This window comes from Rhea pennata, chromosome Z (genome assembly GCF_028389875.1).
Source record: "Rhea pennata isolate bPtePen1 chromosome Z, bPtePen1.pri, whole genome shotgun sequence".
Lineage (NCBI taxonomy): Eukaryota > Metazoa > Chordata > Aves > Rheiformes > Rheidae > Rhea > Rhea pennata.
The window spans coordinates 30,358,172-30,379,420 of NC_084702.1; the positions used below are offsets into that span (position 1 = coordinate 30,358,172).

Genomic DNA, 21,249 nt, shown 5'->3' on the forward strand with positions numbered 1-21,249 from the left:
TCCTTTTCAGGATTACAAAAACCCAGTGTGTTTACTGAGTTTTGATGTTTGTATTTGGGGAAAAAATAACGCTGGGTAGAGAAGGTAATTCCTATTTGGAACAAAATCTCAGCATTTTGAAGTTCTCTATGAAAGCAACTGGAGCCCAGCTCCAAGGCAGCCTGCCCGGTGTGACTGTCCTGCTGCTGCAAATCCAGGAAATCTGAGTTTTTGGGTCTCTGAATGCAAGACAGCACATTTAGGGGACTGGCAAGGAGCCTGGCAGGTTTCTGTCTAACTCCCTTAATTTAAGTCTTTGTGAAAACTCAATTTTTTCTGCCAGTTGAAAGTGGTTTGCTTTTGTTTCTGTTTTTTCTTTTCTTTTTCTTTCTTTTTTTTTTTTTCAATGCTTACTTGCCAGTCCTAGAAATTGGGAGGAATAGTATTAAAAATAGTCTTTTTCAATGATATCCATATTTTTTCCTCTGCTGAAACTATCCAAACATTGAGTTCAACTGTAAAAGCTAATTTGTTAACCTGTTAATATTTTAAGTCATATGTACATTCCTATTTTGGTAAGCGCAACTTAACACTTGTTGAATTCCTTGCAATTAGATGAAAATATTTGTAACATCAGGGAACAAAAATGGCAATCCACAATGAAATTTTTTAGATGGTGCTTTATTATTGCCAAGGGAGGCCAGATTTTGCCCGTATAAGCTCATTTATCTTTCTTGACTGCTGCTGTTTCCAAAATCTGGATTAGAAAAATATGTTTTCTTACCAAACCAGAACTGTATGCATGTTCAATCATGCCTGTCTTGCATGTGAAGAGATGATTTTGAAACACAGACCTGACCATTTTCAGTTGATTTCCAGTAATAGAATTGCCAAATGGGCATGTTGGAATGGACTGTTTTAATTGATTTGCTCTTAATTACTAGGTAGGGAAACATTGCAATATGAAAGAAAATGTTTCTCCTATTGACAAGCTGCCTTCTTAAGGGGCATTGGAAATATTTCAGGTAGTAGATAAAAGTGAACAGATTTCAGCCTGGAAGATGGTGAGAAAATTGGAGTGGGAAAGTCATTTCCTGTCATATCATGACATACATCTGTTATGTTTGTGTTCCTTTTTTACATGCTTAATACAAGTCTTCCTTAGGCTAAAAACAGCTAGTAAACACTACATTTAATGCGGAAATGTGAGCATGTGTTATAGAGTATATGGTCTTTTTTTCTGTGGAAGTGGTTTGGGATTTTTGTTTGTTTGTTTTGCATTCAATGAGTTCTGTGAGATATATGAAACAAAACCTTAGCAGCTGGTCATAGCTGGTGATAGGGTGAATGTGTGTGTTACTCCTCTTGCAGGCAATGGGTGTGTACCTCTATGGTGAGCTAATGGTGAATGAAGATGCAAAGCAACAAGAACTTGCCTACAAATGTTTTGCTGCAGCACGAGAACATATGGATGTGTCCTCAGCCAAAGTGGTGGCAGAGATGTTATTCTGAAGAGGTGATTTTTTTAAAATTAATTAAAAACCCTGGTTTTACCTCATGCAGAAAGAATATGATAGCACACTAAACATAGTAAACTTTGACATACCATAGAATTTGTGGCTCAAGAAATAGCTCCTGCTAAATATCTTGCATGTGTTTAAACCCAGCTGCTGGAGCAGTGAGTTAGCTGCATGCAGAAATTGACTGCAGAGCTTGGAGGAGCTTTGTTCAAAGCTTTGTAACTGCCTGTACAAGAGGCAACTGTAAGTCAGAAAGGCTGGAGGCGGCCGGGCTCCACATGCAGTTGCTTTCCGTTAAGCACTCTTAACTGTGTTTACGGTACATCTTAAAATTGCAATTGTGTGAGAAGCAATAATGTTTAACAAAGTTGCATGTTGACTTGCTAGGCATCACATTCTTTGAAAAGAATGAGCAGCCGTAAAGGAATTACGAAATTGTGCACCTGAAAGCGAATCTGAACTGTGTGAGAAGAATTTGATAATTCAAATGAATTTGCGTTAAGTCAGGTCTTTCTTTGAAGACTGAATGTGAGGTAAGAGGAGCAGCCTTGACATTAAGAAGCTGCTTAATGTCATTCATACTCAATTTAGTTTGTTTCTGAAATTGAAGGGAAGTAGAGAAAAAGCAAAATACCAAGAAATATTCACAAGCTAAAGATTATTACAGGTTATAAACTGATCATTTGCAAAAACATTCTCCATCTTGCAGTTTATTTGAATAGCCTGAGGTAACCTTACAGTGTTAGTACATGCATGTTTAACGCACAGCCAATTAGGATTGGTATGAAGATCTTTTCCAATACAGCATACCTCAGATTTTTGCCAAATGATATAATTTATCTGGCAGACTGATTGCCTTGCTTGTTCGCATAGCTTTACAGTTGATTCCTCGTATCAAAATTCAGACGTCTAATTTAGCAAAATTGTCATTTTGTAATTGGTACTGAACAGGAATCTTTAATTCTCTCACATTCAAGCCTGTACATTCAGGCTGTATTTGATACTCAGTTTCATTTGAATTTATGGCATTTATTTATATGGAATACAGCAGTTACCATGAAAGCAAGATGGTTTATGAATAGCTCTGTTCTTCTGGTTATACAACAACTGTGCCTGCCAGGAAGACTTTGAGGGAAGTGTGGATTAAACTGAAGATTGTTAGTTCTAACCAGATGGTTAGTTTTGGGGAAGGTGAGTGGGGGGTCATATTCTAAAACAGGTAGGGTTGTAAAAACAAGCCATTTGCTTATGCAATCCCAGTTATAAAAGATGCATTCAAATCTGAGAGTCATTATGTTCAACATTTTTTTTTAATCTGGTAATTGCCTTTAGTGCACTGATGGCCAGAAAGATGCAGTTTGTTCTGTTGTCTTCTTATAGTTTCTTGCATATTAAAATGAACTAAAATTTCTACAAATCTGTAGTGGTAAGTACGTGTTAGCTGTACATGGTTGATTTTCAGACAGACTAGGAGTGCATGCATGCTGAGCTAAGTATATAAAAATCTAAAGAAACTGATAGGAGAACAACACCCTTAAGAAATACACCTCCTGTTCTAAACTTGAGCATGTGAGGGAAAAGTAACTGCATAGGTTTCTTTTAATGTTGTGGCTGTTTGGGTTCCTGGCATGATGATTTGTGACTTAAGATTAAAATCACATTGCCAGGGATTACCACATAGCTATGACCCCAACTGCTACTATGAAAATCGTCGTAACTGATTCACACCTTGGAACCTTCTCCACCCATTAAAAAAAAAAAAAAAAAAAAAAAAAGCCAAACAGAAATGGAGCAGACGCATCATGGAAGAAACACATCTGATAATTAGTTGTGCTCAGACGAAGACCTCTCTGACAAGGTGCAGAGCTTAGCTGATTGGTGAACAGTGATTGATTTCCTCTTTGTTCACAGTGGCTAAGTTCTGCACCTGAAGAGAAGGTGAGATGAGAACGTTTAAGTGTCAGCCTGTATGGAGTGGAGTGTATTTACTGGCTGAGGTACATTACATTGCTGCTCACTATATAGTTGTATAATAAATGTTTGTGTGTGAAATGCAGTATATGGAGGACAAGAGGCAGAGGTGACTTAGGACAAAAGATCTTTTTAGTTGAGAGTAAGCAGTGCTCCTTAAATTCTCAGTCTAACTGCAGAAGGAAGGTGTCAGCCACAGTAATTTGCTTACAACGTTTTTCTGAAAAAGAGAGGAAAAAGTGTTTGTGATTTTAAATTGGAATTGTCTATAAAGCTTTGTTTTGTAAAGTAGTCTCTTCTGTAATGGGTTCTCTCCTGATTTCTCTGCAATTGTAGCTTAGCCATGTGTATCATTTGCAGGAAATGGTTGTTTCCGACTGGAGCTGCCACTTACGGCTGCTGCTGTTGTTCCAAGCTGTTGATGGACCCGTCCTCCGGTGCCTACTGAGCTGATATCAGTTCTGAATTTACATACTGGCTCAGTTCAGCAGGAACAGGAGTCGAGCCCTAGAGCAAAAAAGATGTACCTTTTCTAAGAGCCTATGAAAAATGTCATTACTATTTTCTCGCTAAAATCCAATTAGTACACATTATGATGTCCTACTGTTAAACACAAAATGCGTAAGGTGGAAAACCTACCTCAGTAGCTTTAGAGAACCGTTGGCTAAACACAAGAAGGTATGTGGATATGCAGACCATTACAATATTATTCCAGTAATTGACCTCTAGCATCATTTTTAGAGTAAATTGCTAATAACTGAGGGATTGTGTTTGTACTGTGGCCCTTCCCAATAGGTTTTGTCTTGAAATCTACAGAGCGCTCCCTTCTGGGTAGTCACGCTCTTTACTAGAGAAAATATAAGCGGAAATAGTGTTTTTAGAAATGTAATTACAAATTTACCTTTGTAACGACAGTCATGCTCTACTAGTAACCTAAAGAATAACCCCATTTGAAAAACTGGACCAATTAGGAATGGACAGATACTCCTTTACTGTGGCAGAGTAATAACTTTTACTGCTGTTTCCGTTGCAGGAAAGATCACAGAAATTCTTTTAATATATCTGCTCCTAAACCCTGGTGGTACTAGGATTTCATTGACCCAAGACATCAAAGGAAGGATTATGTGACTGCTAAATCAATCAGCTGACAGAAACATTTACCTCTGAGTATTTATGGCTCACTGTAACCAAGAACACTTAAAAAAAACCACACACACATGCACACACATATACACACCCTGTGGCTGAAGGTAGTTGTTCAGTGCAGACTATGGGGATTTCATCTTTGCTGTTTGAGCCTATAGACACTCAAATTTGCAGATGTCAAGAACTATTTTGAATGATTTGAATGATTAATGCACCACAGTAACTTGGCCAACTGAAATTAGATGAACTTGTATTCTGTACTTAACATTTTGTGTGTAACTTCTATAGCACATTGAAAGTTAATATAAATTAGTTGGGGAAAGCAAGGGATAATTTGCAGATGGAATAGTCTGTGAAAAGTGACATGGGACTGAGGAGAACAGTAAGATCAGCACCTGTCTCTGCCTTGTATAGGTGAATGTTTGCCATACCTTCTGTTTCTGAAAATGTTTTCTTTACCCTTATGCTGTTCCTTTTGTACACTAATACATCAAGTGTAATTCCTTTTCTCCAGGAATGTACTGCTCTACTGATCATAAGACATCTTAATTGTTTCTTTCAGCGAATGAGCCTTGAAAACACAAAAATTTCTGAACATATTTACTTTGTATGTTACTGTTTTACATCAAATGCTCTTGTAAGAATAAATAATATTTTTTAAGTATGTGTAGTTTTTCCATTGTATAGCAGCTCAAAAGTTAACTTACGAGTGTAAAAAAAAAAATCCCCTTGATTTCCTTTTTTGCTGAGGCTGAATGCAGTTAGTTAATGGAAAGTAACAAGAAAAAATAAACACAAAAGTGACTTCTGAAGTTCCAGTGCACAAAATCACCTGAACCTGCCTAAATGGTGACTGAGTCCAGAGAATGCAGCTCCTCTTTACCCCACTGCTTCACTCCCCACTTTCGGGCCCAGAGTCATTACCTGAGTTACGGGACTGTCAGCGACTTCTTTGCAATGCAGGGAGAGTTAGGAGGTTGTCCAGGAACATGCTGAGTTACTGCAGTGGCTTCTAATGTGGTTGCCCTCACAGATGTGTTTGTTGAGGGATCCTATTCATAAGGGAGTAATGCCTCATTTCACAGGTTTTACTACAAGGCTAGCAAGAGAAATCAACTTACTTTTACTTTTTGCTTTTTCTATTGTGTAAGGGAAAGAACCCAGAGCTGAATAAGGCTTTTACACAGGACACCCAGAATTTATGTATTTTGTAAGCCTTAAGTCGTTCATACCCAGTACTGTTAAAACAACAGAGCAAATTAAGACAGTAACACTTTTCAGATATCACGAACATCACTAAGCTTTTGTTCTCTCAAAACGATCTAATTTTTCTTACCCTTTTTAATATAGAAAACAACAACAGTTTAGTTCCCTTGCTACAGTTGTTCCAGTCTGTCAAAGTATAACTTGGTGATCCATCATGCATTAGAGGGACTGAGGAAAAGAACTGGGAAAAAAAAAAAATCCCTAACACCAAGTAACCTTAAAAATGGCAAGGAAAGGATAGACCTGGCCCTGTTTTGTGGTTGTGTGCCCTTTTGTTTCTCACTGAAGCACTGTTGAACAGAGTAAGGCTCCAGCCTAAGTAGTAAACTAAAGGTGGTTTCACTAAGTTACATGTGAACTTAACCTATTGGCACCAAAGGAAACAAACCGCAAGATTAGTGTATTTAGTATATAATAGCACCCACTTCATTAAACAGAAGCCAGCATTATCATTAGTTTAAAATTTTTGTGAACTGCATAAAATAATGAAAAAGATATAACTTCTGGGCATGAACCATGCAATCTCACTAAATTACTTTTAAGCTTCTAATAGATGATAGTGAAAATTTGCAGGAAAAAAAAAATGAAGTTCAATACTGTTTGTTTGTTTTATTAAAGAATCTTCCAGTGTAGGAGTTGCCCTAGTAATTTCCTTAGAGGAGAAGGTTGTCTATCCCAGTAGATACTAATTATAATAAATAATGCATGTATGCAAAGAAACAGTATCAAAAATTATTGTAGCCAAAATAATTGTTACTTTGGTGCATTTTTATACCACTTTTTCCAATGTGTGGTAAAATCATGGGAACTGTTCATTGCCAGTTTGTTTAAATAGCGTTTTCTTAAGCATAATCAGGCATTTGGGGACATGGGGGGGGGGAAAAAAGTTACAGAATCATTAAAGCTCTCTTTTGGAGGTGAAAAGAAAGATTTTGAGACTAACGTAGCTTCAATAAATATATGTAGCTATGACAAGCACAGCCAAGCCTGTAAGAGAGTGCGCTTGTTCTACATTTCATACTTGGCCTCTTTCTTTGAATAAAATAAAGCATTTTTTTGTTCTTTTCCTCCCAATTCAGTCCTTCATAAGCATACAGATAATTTTACTTTGGATAGCATTAAGGGCCCTTATGCAAAATGCTGAAGTGGCTCTCTCCCTGCCCCCCCCCCTTTTTTTTTCCATTAAACCAGTATCTTATTCAAGAAGACCCAGTAGATGGTTAGGATCTGATTCATTCCTGGACATAGCTTTTAGCTATAAAAATTAGTCTCAGATTAAGCTGATAACTGATTAATTTACCAATCAATATAGTTTTGCAAGGATCATCACCTATTTTCCTGTGAAGAATACAGGGTCACTTCTTTCTTTAGAGCAAAGCCAGGCTATCATGAGTGAGTCAGTTGACTGGGTAACTCGTGCTGCTCGGATGACATGTATTTGTTGACACCAGTTTCTTGATTTCGTTTTCTGTCTTTTTGCTGAGATGTTTGCAGCTGCTGCGGCCTCTACCCTTTCTCCTTTCAGGGAGAATTAACTGTAGTATATTGCATGTTCCTCTCACTACTGTATTCAGGCAAGCTAGGAACAGGTTTGTAGCCTGGAAACAGGTCTAGCCAGAAATGCAGCCTGAGCAAGAAGGCAGCCTGAGAAAATAAGCTTTGGTGCCTGAGGCCAAAGGAGATGGTATATATTATTCCTGACAATACCGTACTGTACAGCAGAGAGAATTATGGTGGACAGTGCAGATGATGATGATACTACACTGAAGAAATATATAGCGCTAAGCCATCTACCTTACCTACACCAAAAAGTGTGTCTCATTAAGATCTATTCTTTTAAACAATAGTTGTGCTGTCTGTGCACAACTGAAAACAAAAAGTTTGCTTCATGAAGAGGCAATAACGAATTGTATTTTGCTACACACCAAGGCAGAAGGTTTTAGGAGGATGGAAACACTTCCATTCTGTAGAGCAAAGACAAATAAAGGGTTCTTGACCACTGTGAAAAATACAAAGGAAATACAAAGGAAAAGTCCTGTAGAGTTAGTTAGCCAGCCCATGGTAAAACTTAATCATCTGGAGTATTGCAGCCAGACAGTCTGTCATCTCCACAGATGACAACAATGATGATGGCTTGAGAATTACTATTAAACTAAGCTTTATTATGGAAAATTTTACTTGTTATGTTGAATTTAAGGGTGTAGACTCCTCTGCATTCATAAGCACATAGGAAGGAACAGAACTGTGTCATCTTCATAACAAAGAAACAGCAACCAAGTTATTGAAAGGTAGGGTGGGGTTTTTTTTGTTTTGTTTGTTTTGGTATTTTTGTAGCATGTTACACTGTAGCAGTGATATTCTTCCCATTTGCATCTTGTGCTTCACTTTAAAGCACACCTGCAGGACAGTGTAACATGCCATCCCGAAGCAGTCGTACTGTACTGGCAAGTGGCAGAGACCACAAATAGCAAGTGGAGGCAGGTACCCACACGTGTGGCAACATTTGTGTGCAGCACAGCACGTCTGCGTGCAGAGAAGTGGATTTTCTTACTGCATAGCACTGCTGTCAAAGCTTTTGTGCCAAAAGAGGGGAGGAATTTCCATGCTTTCACAGGTGCCTGTTTTAAATCCATGTGCATGATTTAAAAGTCAGGAACAGATGTATACAGATTACCCAAGAACATCCAAGTTTTAAAATTTCTGTAACTTAATGGCATTTTCCTCTGAGCAGAGTGCTCTCTTGATAAAATATTTGATTCTACAGTAAGACCTACAGAACACAAAAGCTTACTGTCTGATTCACTGCCATCTAAAAGTTGGGTGTTTTTTTGTTTCGTTTTTTGGAACTAAAAAAATACCTACCTTTATGCTACAATTTCTGGCATCTATGAATCAGGTCTGATAAGCCCATTAACAGGAAACTTTTTACAGATACATAAATTAAGAGCATGTTATTTTCTTTTGCCCTGAACTTAGAGGTCCAGAATCTTAGTCTAAAAAAGAATTAATTACAGGAAAAGATAAGGGATATACCAAAGAAAGATGATGGAATCTCATAGACTTTCACTGTAAGTATATTCATTTTAAGCACCTATAAATACTGAAGCAGCTGAACACATTACTGTGGTATAAACAATGTATTGGAAGAATTCCTTAAAAAAAAAAAAAAAACTTCATCTTGATGGAAGGATGACCTTTTGTGCCAATGAAATAGGCCAATGCATAAGGAAATTTAGATACTTTCATAGTAGTGGGGAGGTAAACTGCATTTATCCAAAATCTACTCTACAACTGACTGCCTATGATGTTCTGCACAAAAATAAGGGTCTGAATCCTATTTCTTAATAGCTAACAGAAAAAGGTATTGGCATTTGTTATAATGGTTATTAAAGGTACACATAAATCATAAGCAAGCCATCTAAAGGTATGCTTTTTTTTGTGATAATCTAGATTTGTCCAGTACTTCCAACAGAAATAATTTCCACACTACTATTATACAAAAAATACGTTCATTTACTGCCTCCTTGCTAGAGATGATGGCACTTCTGTCCTCTCACACATGACTGATGAGCAGCTGGACGTCTTGGTAACCTTCCATTCCTTAGCCCACTTGAGTTCACTCTCAAAAAATACGCCTGTTTCTCTTCAAGCTGCCCTGCTTTTTCTCTGGGCTTTCTGAGAGCGGTGTTTCAGCACTGAGGCTCCCTGCTGAAATTTGTTCAAGGACATTTTATTCACGAGCCTTTGGTGCCTGCTTTGCTGCTGGCCTCTTCTCCAGACATCTTGACTCTTGTTAAATCAGAATGGGCCAGTTTGTGTGCCAGTATTTGGCACCATAATATATTTCATTTCATCTTTAGTCCCAAAAGGACAGCGGTCATGTACTACATTTCTACTACATGTTAAAGAAAATATAAGCAAGCACCTTTTTTCTAGTACCTCATATTGTACCTCATCTCAATATACTCTAACATTGTTCTTCAGTCATTTTTATACTTAACAGCAGTAAGAAGTTACCTGCTTTATGACAGTACCCCCTTACAGTAAACTCTTGCAAACACAAAAAAAAAAAAAAAACAACATATGGAGCAGCCATGTTACTCATTTTTGCATCTCTTCGTGTTCCCATTTAACTACCAACCATGACCAATCAAAATTTCATTTCAGTTTATTCAGTTTTATGTCTGAGAAGTACTACTCACTTTTCTTCTTCCTCAGTGTAAAATACAACTCTCCACCTTCCTCACTCATGCCTTTCACATGACCCCTTTGCCTAGAGCCATGGCACGATCATTTTTTTTTCCTGTTGTCCATCCACCTCTGCAAGACCATGGTTTTTATATAAGATTTTGTCATTGCCACCACTTGCACTGAAATTGCCTGTTGTGCCCTAACTTACTACCATCTCCTGTTCCTCTGACTCCAAATAGTAGTACCCAGTTCTAGTACTAAGGGAAGCATTTGTCCCCAACTCCTTGTATACATACATACATACATATATATGTATGTATTTAAAAAATGCAATCACATCATTTAAATGCGCACCTTTTTTACATAGATGGGGAGTCATATAAATAATTGCTCGTAAGGTTGTTTGGTTTTGCTCTTGCATAAAATAGACAAGTCCTATAGTTTTTTTTTATTTTTTGATGACTTCTGTACACACCATCTCTACTTCCCTAGCACTGACCTCTTAGCCAAATCACAAGAAAACAAGGGTTTCTCCCACTTGAGAGATGGGAGGATAGAGTAAGAAGTAAGAAGCAGCTGTGCTAGGAAAATGGTAAGACCAAAGTCTGTTAAACTAGTTGATTCTCTCTGACCAGTGTAATGCCAGTATCAGCTGCAGGATGAATGTGATGCTGAGAAAAGCAATTGCTTTACACTAAGCACCACAAGTCAGTGCTTAAAGTTTGTGTAGTTTTAGCAATATGATTTACATTTTAGCATCAAAAGCATCTAATGTCACAACTATGGTTTTATAACCGGTAAGAACATCAATCAGGAATTACTCCTCCCTTTCTCTTCCTAAAAACACAGCACAAGAAAAAGAGCAACAGTAATGGATTTCTGACATGTTTCAGAGGTGGTGAGAACACACTGCTCCCAGGGAGGTCAGGAAGGAGGCACCTACTTCAGAAAAATAAGAGCTGAACCATCTTTAAGGGTCATGAAAGAAGATTGAACTGACAGGAAGGTGATGAAGGTGACACTACAACACGGTATCTTGTAACAGTTATTCTTGTGTTTTCCGCAAGTTTAAGTGGATTGCCACACTCTGGGACAGGTTTTTGAGAACTATGGCATAACACTACTGGGCTTTTGAATGCCTGATTTTTGAAACAGAGAAGACAGCATGGATGTAACACCAATCTGTCTTCTTCTGACAATATCATAAAACTAAAATAATTCTATTGTAATTGATTGAGTTTACCAAGTCTGAAGAAACTGGGCCAGGAAAGAGCTTATTTAGAGACAGCTATATGGCAGGATCTTGGTGAGAGAGAAGTATGTATGTGAAGGATCTCAACAAAAAGGCCAGGTTTTCAGTTCTGATGCAACTTCATATGGCTTTCAGTTTTATTCTATGATGTTTGCATACCTTTGTGGTATTCAGTCTTAAAAATATATCATTATATACAAAGTGACTGGATCTACTGCTTGCAAAACCTGCCCATCAACTGATAAGAGATAACAGGAAATACTATCTAACTCAGCTGCTAGAAAGGCAGAGCAGCCTCCCCCACATGATAAAATAAGTCTTACCTAATAATAAAATAACTGTGAAAATAACTTTATGGGTGTGAATTAACGACAACTAGCATATTCAGATTTGTAGCAGGGTAGTGCCGGGGAGCAGAGTGGCATTACACACATAGGGACATTGAGGGGCTATGTCAGGCATCTTCTCCATCTCCAACAACTACATTGGGCGACTTGTGCTCTTACTTAACTCAGCTGAGCAACAAGCCAGTAGCTTTGGTTGGCGGAGTTGTTTGGCCTGGAAACCTTTGTTATGGATCATGCCCGCTTTGGTGATAGACACTGGGCAAAAAAGAGGAGAGAGGAAAAAGAAAAACTGCAATGTTTCTGCCCAGAAATTGTCTTGAGAGCACTCCTTGCCAATATAGTAAGTGGAAACAAAGCTATTGAAAAGAAACCAAGATCATGAAGTTTTACAAAAAAATTATCAACTCCTAAGACAAATACAGAATAATTACCTGCACAGTGCTAAATTTACCATCATTTGAAACCTTTAAGTCCCAGTAGAAATATCTTTCCAAAAGAGATGTTCTAGCTCAGTCACAAGACCTGGGCTTGGAACTTGCTCGGGATGGTTCTCTGGGCTGGGCTAAGCAGACCAGAGCAAGCAACTATAGCTAGTTGTTCTGTCCTTAAAATTATACTATACTTTGTATTGACTAGCACTGATATCTTTAGTTTTTTAGGAGAGAAGTAAATCCCAAAAAAGAGGATTTCAAGAAGAAATTTTGTAGCCTCTAAAAACACACGCACACACACACACAGATATCAGTAATTTTCTTCAGTGGAATTAGATACTGACTTTTCTCACTCTATCTGCAGACAGTTGAAGCTGATATGGAAGAGACATACAATAATGAGATTACAAATGCTTAAACACCTACTGGCAATCTCTACTCGGAATGATAATACAGATAGGAAATTCACATCTTCAGATACCATTACAAGCTACCGTGGAATAAAGAACTAAAGTCAGATCTTGAGACAGTTTATACAAATCAAAAGTTGCAGCATCAGTAGTCAAAACAAGGAGAAGCTGCTTTCTTACACTTAAAATATTAAGACAACTTTTAATAGTAGCATGCAAATGTCATTTGCATGAAACCTGCTTTGGAAGGCTCAAACCTGCCAACTAAGAAATAAAACAGTGAGAAGTGAATAAGCCAACTTTCAGACTGATTTGGCAGGTGCACATAGGAAATCTCAAGGACAGTATGATTCAGAAAGTGGAAGAATAATTAAGAAGAAGAGTTCATTATGGTCAGGAACATGGAAAATTGTTTTCATTTCAAGATGGAAATATTCAGCTGCAAGACAGCTGATGAGCCAACAGATATTTTTAAGTAATATAAAAGGGAATTATTGTTTGTGAGGAATTAGGGTTTCATAAAATGAATCCATCTCATACAGAAGAGATGTGAAACATGCCTTCAAAGTAGCAACATTTGTTAAGAGACAGATAAGACAGTTACTGTATATACAGAGATACTAAAGACATAGTACGCTGGATTTTTCCTGCTATTTGTTGATGCTCTGGTTAACTGTCTTATAAGGAATTGTTATTTCCTAGTCATATCAGTACTAAAATGAAATTGATTAAAAATAAAACTCACAGCTACATTTCTGCAACTGAGTTTCAGCATACTCTGGGTTATTTTTTCTTCCTTTTCACTCTCCCTCCCTCCCCACACATGCAAGAAAATAAAATACAAATTATGATACAGTCTGTACCTACAAATTATATTGCTACAAATCAGCTACAGCCAGCTGACATATCAAATCTTTGTTGCAGGGCTGATGGCCATCCAGTGCCTACCCCTAGTTGGCTCTTGAACCTCAGCCATTAAAAGGACTCAGTCACTGTGAGTACACTTAAGCCTTCAGAAGGGGCTCATGAGGTTTGTTCCTTTCCTACAGCCAGACAGATGGTTAAAGGAAGATGGCCAATGCAAGCAGGGGAAACTCCTTTCTGGCATTCAGTAGTGAACAGACCACCTAACAGCAAATTCCCAGAATAACCTACTCCCTGCTCAGGCAGCAACTGAAATGGCTACCATGAACATACCCTTTAAAAGTCCGAACAAACATTTAAAGGAAAACATCAATCACGAATATGAAGAACTTGCCAGACAGGTAGGTGGACTTAAGCAGCCCACATGTGAGTACTGCTACGAAATAAGTGCTGGGGGGGGGCCTCCAGCTGGTGCTAATGAAGCTATAGTGGTGTAATTCCTTCGGTTGCCCAGCAAAACAAGCTGACCGCATAACACACCCATTACAGATGGTATGGAAAGCATAAAAACATGGATTCAAAAGCATGCTCAGTGCTGTGGTGCAGAACTCCCCATAAAACATTACAACTTTTCAAAGGAACAGCCCAGCAAAAAGCTGAAGTTCAATGTCAGAATTTTTCGCCTTCCTATTACAAGAAAAATTGTATTTTATTTACTGCAGCATGATTCATTCACACACAGTATCAGCATTTTATTCTACCATTTGACAATACACTGAAGAAATGGATTAAATCTGTTTTCTTAGTGTTCTGTTTGACATTTGCTAGTCATTTTTGCTGGACACTTAATCCTAAACTTGTATAATGCTTCAGAATTATTTTGGTTTTCATCCCCCCCCCCCACCTCAAAAACAAAACCAAGCCAAAACATACATAACACCATGGCATGAAATCTAAATTACCTAAACTAATATTCACTCTCCCATACCCCCAGCCTGAATTTCTGTTAACATCTCTCTACACTTACAGTGCCATGAGTATGGGAAACTGATTGCAAATCACAGTAACAGCAGATTAACATGTTACTGCCAGTCAGCTAAATCACAGTAACTGATCATATACCTGTTCCTAGCACACCCCTCAAAATAAAATGTATTCTGCTTTGTATCTGCAGTGGGCTAAGATCCTGGTTGACAAAAGAACCTCAGAAGCAAAACGTGTTGGGTGGAAAGCTCACAAAATTCAAAAGGATCTGGCTTAAAAGAGTCTTAGACTGGAAAGAAGCATCATCAGCAAAGCAGCCAAAGACACTGTATTCTTGTTTAAAACAACTCCCTGAAGTAAAAATACAGACTTTGAAAAGCTCTCTTTCAGTATAATACCTGGGATCAGGGTTTATAAACTTGGAGATTGGAGGGAAGGGGAAAGCTACTTGAAGCACTGATTTCAGGGCTCGCTGGCTGATTCTGCACAAAAGCACTGCCCTGAAGGCTCCAAAGACCCCTTTCAGAAAGCGGGGATTATAGAAGAGAAGAAGCACATTAGATGGATGATGCAGAGCCAGCCTATTAAAAAAAAAAAAAAAAAAAAAAAATCTTCCATTACTGAGCTCTACCAAATACATGCTATTGTCTTCCACAAGCAAACTCGCAGAAGTTTTTGCCACAAAATCATAGTTTGTATCAATGCTGGATCATAATTCAAGCACTGTGAAAGAGCAAGGAAAAGGAAATATCAAAGATTTAAAATAACCATGCTAAACAGAGCAAAAAGAATGCAAGCGCAGATGTCTCTTTTTAAAGTTATTCATAACATCATTCTTTTTTTTTCTTTAAAGCATCCTAAAACCAGCAAATACTCCTCCTAATACTTAAATCATGCACACCTCTCAAGAAGCCGAACACACGAAAATGAGAATGTAGATATTCACTGCTCATTTTATTCTTTCTGCCTTTACTGCTTATTTCCTACCTGCCTGAAAGGACTTTTTTTAAAAGGATATTGATTCTGTTTCAGAAAGTTAGAAGCATTTTCATATACTTTGTCAGTGGTAGAAAAATGACAGCACTGCAAAAGAATGGTTACCAACCAATATCCAGCAACTGAGAATTACAGGTACCAGGTACAGATAACTACAGAAAACTGGGTATCAAGTACAGATAACAATGATACCAATAGCATTGATACTTACAGGACTGACCAAACCTCTTTGCCAATTTTTTTTAAAAGTAATTACAATTATATAGTTTTAATATGGAGAGAATTTACAGAATACCACTGAATCTCACATCTAAATGGATAAGAAAGAAAAACAAAGAATGTAATTCTTTCATTGAAGAATTTTAGATTATTTGTCATCCTACCGATAGCAATCCACACATTTGTTCTTTCTGAATAAATGTCTTAGAGTTTTTGGAAAACAAAGCAACTTTTCAATTAGAAAACCGTACCTTTCAAGTATATTTCGCAAACAGAAAAACAGATTGCTTGATTTTGCTTTTGTACATGTGTGGCTTCCAACAAATGAAAAGCTGCAATAAATCACAGAATCTGTAAGGTTGGAAGGGACATCTGGAGATCATCTAGCCTAACGTAGTCACCTACAGCATGTTAGGTGTACACCCAGGTGGGTTTTGAATATCTCCAGAGAAGGAGACTCCGCAACCTCTCTGGCCAACTTGTTCCAGTGACATTGGCTTTCTTCCAGTCCTCAGGTACCTCTCCAGTTCTCCACAACCTTTCAAAGACAATGGAGAGCTTTTTCATTCAGAAATACATTTCTGATTCAAGAAGACAGACAACTTTCTTCACAAAAATATATTAAATATTTACTGGTTCTTCACATGCTTGGAAGCAAATATTACATGCATATTAATAAACTGACTAAGAGGACATGTAACTTCTGTAATTTGGTTTGATATGACTCACTAGGAACAAAATTGTAAGTAATTACTCAACAGCATTCCAGAAAGTATCCTTCCACTTCTTACAGCCAAGGGATACATTATTTCTTTTCTCCTGCACAAAAACAAATGCTACACTCACAAAACTGTGTTAATTTAAGATAAATGCCTCAGATTTTACATACAATATTATTCTAAGCAGTATCTTTGTAGTGTTCCAAGAAGAACATTATTATTCTGCATGCTTATTTTTGTAGTTAAACTGAAAATAGGATCACAAAACCCTTACAATGCTTTTGTAAGGGTACAACAGTAGGGCATCAGTCCGTGTGCATCATGTTCTTATCTGGCAAGCTAAAGAAACAGTAAACGAGAAAACTACCTCTGGACACAAAAGCAGATGAGTTTTAACCATATGCTCTTTCTATAAAGTTTGGCTTTCAAAATAGGTATTTTCCTTAAGCTCACATTGTGCTTCATCTCGGTGAAAAAGATTTCTTAAAGGAGTAAACAATAGCATCAACCAGGGCACAAAGAAGATAGGCTATCTGTGAGCAAACTTCCGCGTGCAGTATCTGTCAATGTAGATCAACAGTTTGGTATAGCACGTTGCAGAGAGCCGCACTCTAAGAACGCTATAGTACTGACAAATACTATTCACAAATCTGAGAGGATTTTTATTTTGGAAGCATTTTCAAAAAGAATCAAGGAATGCAGGAAACATTGCTGATTTCCTGAGAACATGGAGTGCATTCCCTGTGACTCATTAATTCTCACGTGGGATCACTGTTAGTCTCACAAAAGCAAAATTATGGACCAAACATTTTAGGAACAACTTAACAACCAAATAATTTGATACAATTTGCTAATAAAACCATATGTAATTTGGGGAAAAGACCCTGATCCACAAGTAGCTAAGCAACAAGGAGGTAAATTGTAAACATAGGTTTCTTGTTAAAAAAAGAAAAAGAGGAAAAAAGGGTTAAGGACAAAGTTTTCAACCATCTTGAATATTCTAATAGGTTAACATTTCAAAAAAAAAAAAAAGCAGTATTTTCAAATATATTTGTGAGGAGAGGTAAGGGTTATCCTTAAGTAATATAGATTTTTTTTATATACTTTTATAACTAGCAGTACAAGTTGGTCATGAAAGACTGCCTCATGTCTAAAGACCTGATTCACTGGCTTGATAAATCTAAATTTTCAGTGTTAATTTTTGAAGAAGATCATTCACCAGCTTCACAATCCTTTGGTTTCTTTTTTCTTTACGGTTAATTCTGTATGCAGTACGGATGAGAAGGCTACAAACTTCCTTGCTTGCATCACTTGTTCCAGTAATCTGAAGGAAAACAGGCAAGAAGGAAAATGATTTAATTATGTTGTTAAATGCAAACTCTGATTCTGTACTGAAGTAATAATTACGTTATATGGATATTAGCAATCAAACCACAGAAGCCCACAGACTTGTCTCTCACCACTGAAAACGTATTTGGTGCTCTGATATCTCATAACAGTCGAGTTCAAGCATAAAATTATGCCTTCTACCCGAGTAGTTTTTTTTAACGTATCTTGAAGAAACTGAGCACCTTTGAGATCTCTAATGTCTCAAATTTAGCTGAAAGAAATCAAGAGGTTCAAAAGCTTTTAAAGGAAACATTAACAGACAGACAGTGAAATATACAGAAATCAACTCCTTAGAAATCAACTGAAAAACTGTTAAGGTCTTGCTGGGTTTTAGGGAGCCAAATGAAAAAAAACTTCTATAAACTCTTCAGAAGTAAAAATATCCTCCTCCACAAGAAAGGTGGAGAAGCCCCAGGCTTCTCCTAGGAAAAGACTATAAGGTACCACTTTTGCAGATCAGGAGTGGCTTTCTTTCATGTATCTGTTAATCTTATTTTACTGTGCTAACCAAAACCACTGCCATACATCCCAATTCCACTACCTTTCACATACTGCCTTCATGCCCTCAAATTACACTGGAGATCCTAGCTACACATTAAAGCTTCCAGAGATATATTCAAAATAAAATAGACTGACATACTGTGTCTGACACCAGCTCATGACCTGCTTGTAACTGGGGAACACTCCAACAGATTTAAAATCCATTTATGCTGCTTTCTACAAAGAAAAAAGAATTTCCCTCCAGTCTTCCTTAACAGGTGACAGCAGCAGATTAGTATAATACAGCATAGCTGCTTGCTATGTCATATTCCTCAAAAGAGAAATATTAGCAACAGTAAATTTGGAAAAATACAAACAAAAAAACTAATTTAAAAATATTACATTCTTACACTTAGAAGGAAGTAACCATTTCTGAACTTAAATCTGAGATGCTTGAAATATCTTAGCCCTTCTTACATACAGAAATGCTGTTTGTTTATCAGCTAGAAGGAATAACAACCAAAATATTTTTTCAGTTTCCTGTGTCATAGAACCAGACTTCAAATATGTGCCATATACCCTACACAGAATAGAAGAAATGTAGATCACTGCTATTGAAAGGAAGAACTTCTGAGGTGCTAAAACCATACTGTGGCCCTGAAGTTGCTTCCATGAGATACTTGAACTTCTTAAAAAAATTTTTTTTACAACTAAATAGGAAGAAATTTCTAATCTCATACTCACATAGCACCATTCTTCTTGAGAGATAAAAACGTTTCACTGCTTGTGCCAAAATATCTGAAGGCTCTCATCAAAAATAGTAAGATACTGTAGCACACACACAACCTTTTACTCTTCTGCTCTTCAGCTTTTTTTACCCCAAAAGTGACATTCTCTCAGGTCCTCATTATTTTTTCTCTCAATTATTACACCAATTTCTCCTCTGGCTTCCTAAAGCTCCAAACATCAGCCTCTTCAGTGCTAATGCTTATTAACTATCTGTTTACATAATGGAAAATGGAAAGAGGACAACTGGATTACCTCTGCAGTTGCTGGATAATTAAGGGAGGGATTGATAACAGGGGAAAGCCAGATGTTTGCACACAGTATCAATGCCAAGTGCAAATGAACTGCAGGTATCTCTTAACTGCAAGTGACTAGTCAGAGTATTTTTGTATCTCTGTAGTCAAGACAGCAATCTTTTCAGTTGGATCCTTGAAAGCAGTGTCAAGAAGGAAAATACTTTGATTGTACCTACAACTGAGATGTAGCAGGTTCAATACAGTTGCTGTACTTACAATCATCTTTAACTCTCCGTTAAGTGTTTTCTTTCTTAAGAGGCAGGAACTTAAATACAGAATTCTAAGGAAAAGGTATTTGACTTAAACTGAAAGAAAGAAGTAACACTTACATGGGAAATAAATTCCTGGGCAATCATATGTCCACCAGAAGAAAAAAGTAAAAAGTTGATAAGAAGATGTGTTGTAAGATGCTGAATACAACTTTGCTTTATATCTATTTTGTGTATAGCAGCCTGCAGATCTTTGACAGAGAATACGGTACAATTGAAGAGGATTATGAGTTGATTGTAGATTTCTCGAGCTTCTACCTGTAGGGAAAAATTTCAAAGGATACAGGATCAGAGAAAAGTAAAAGTGATGTATGTAGCGTTTTTCCTTTGAAATGATTCACTAAAAGGAAACTGAATCCTTGGCAAAAACTACTCAAACATGAAAAGAGCCTGAATTTAAGCAGCAGGGAGAACAGGGAAGGAAGGGCAGTACACATTTCTTTTGCAGTGATTCACACACACATAAGCGGACAGAATGGGTTTTTTAACTTTCTTTGGTCTTGCAAACTAAGCAGACAGGGCAACAAGCCAGGATTTGACCTTTTTTTTAATAATAAAAGGAAATGGAGAAAATCCCTCAGCAGAACCTAGTCATATTTTTGCATTGTGGGAAAAAGAACAGAGGCTCCTCAAGGACTCACTTCAATATTGCTGCTACAAATCAATTAAATCCCCATGCAATCTGACCTCAGCTGATAAAATGCTCTGATAAAAATGCAGTTTTTTCCTTTTTCCTGTGTTGTTTGCAACTTATGTTTTTACCTTTTGAGTTAGCCAATACAAACTCATTTTTTTTAAGGAGTAGAAAACAGAAGATTTTGGCATCTGCACAATAGAAAAAGAACTATAAGCAACTACAGCAAAAAAAATCCTAACAATAATTCTGTTCACTATATTAAAAATAAACTAAATAAACTGTTTTTTTAAAAAAGAAACATCAGTAAAAGAACAATGGAAAAATATACCACTGCCAACCCAAAGGAAAAGGACATCACATTTATCAGCCATGTTCATTAGGGCAACTTCTTTACTCTTTTATCTGGCCTTGCTTTTCTCATCCCTTCTTCATTATCATTTCCATATGAAATAATCTGGAAAAGCTGCTATTCTAGAAGTGAATTTTGTCCAAAATGACATATAAGGTAGCAAATGATACCAGAACCTAAAGTTCTGTGTCTGTAACTGGAATTCCTCAATATCTTTTATCCCTGTAGGCATCCCCTTCTCAGGGTACCTCCATCCCACGTGCCAGCAATGGGAGATCTTTGGCTAGCAGGACCTATTCCACAGACTCACATGCCCTAAAACACTCACTCCTAATGCTAAAGTTATCACAACCAAACTCCAACCTTTTTACTTTAACATTTCAGGATCTGAACGTATGAAAAAACTCAAATAGATGAACAAAAGAGTGAGAAGTAGAATATGCAGATAGGCCTGCACATCTGAGTGAACTGTAGTATACAGAAGTAGTAGCCTTTCTCTTCTTTAAATTATTTTAGCCTCAAGTATTTCACTCTTGCTCATATCTAAACTGCTACCTAAAACAAGTGACATAAACTTGAAATCTTAAGTCATAAGTATACACCTTCCCAAATGAAAATACACTGGGTGAAGACTCCCCTTGAGCTTGGTCTCTGCCAGAAGTTTCCATCCCATCTTCCTGCCTCTGTTTACAGCTAAACTGGAGATCAGTAGGTTAGAAGTGGTAATCCTTAAGCAATGAAAGGTGCA

At 37.2% G+C, this 21,249-nt stretch overlaps 2 protein-coding genes across 9 annotated transcripts in view; one reads left to right on the forward strand and one right to left on the reverse strand.

Moving 5' to 3' along the window:
- The window catches only part of AOPEP (aminopeptidase O (putative)), a 212,536-nt gene extending 196,091 nt beyond the window's left edge, over positions 1 to 16,445 (forward strand). For 4 of the 8 annotated variants that reach the window (XM_062600335.1, XM_062600337.1, XM_062600333.1 and 1 more), the window contains 2 exons: positions 1,351 to 1,495; positions 4,504 to 5,280. In XM_062600335.1, coding sequence (XP_062456319.1) covers positions 1,351 to 1,491 — 141 coding nt within the window. In that variant the 3' untranslated portion in view covers positions 1,492 to 1,495; positions 4,504 to 5,280. Of the gene's footprint in view, positions 1 to 1,350; positions 1,496 to 1,886; positions 2,033 to 3,830; positions 5,281 to 9,332; positions 9,352 to 13,562; positions 13,779 to 14,551 lie in introns of those variants that run through there. The other 4 variants (XR_009961246.1, XR_009961247.1, XR_009961245.1 and 1 more) reach the window with 4 other exon arrangements.
- Positions 16,446 to 17,264: 819 nt separating this feature from the next.
- Positions 17,265 to 21,249, reverse strand: part of FANCC (FA complementation group C) — a 60,320-nt gene continuing 56,335 nt past the window's right edge. The window contains exons 13-14 of the mRNA XM_062600344.1: positions 19,576 to 19,769; positions 17,265 to 17,619 (exon numbers count right to left, since the gene is read on the reverse strand). Of these exons, the coding sequence (XP_062456328.1) occupies positions 17,476 to 17,619; positions 19,576 to 19,769 (338 nt within the window). The 3' untranslated portion in view covers positions 17,265 to 17,475. The remainder of the gene's footprint in view (positions 17,620 to 19,575; positions 19,770 to 21,249) is intronic.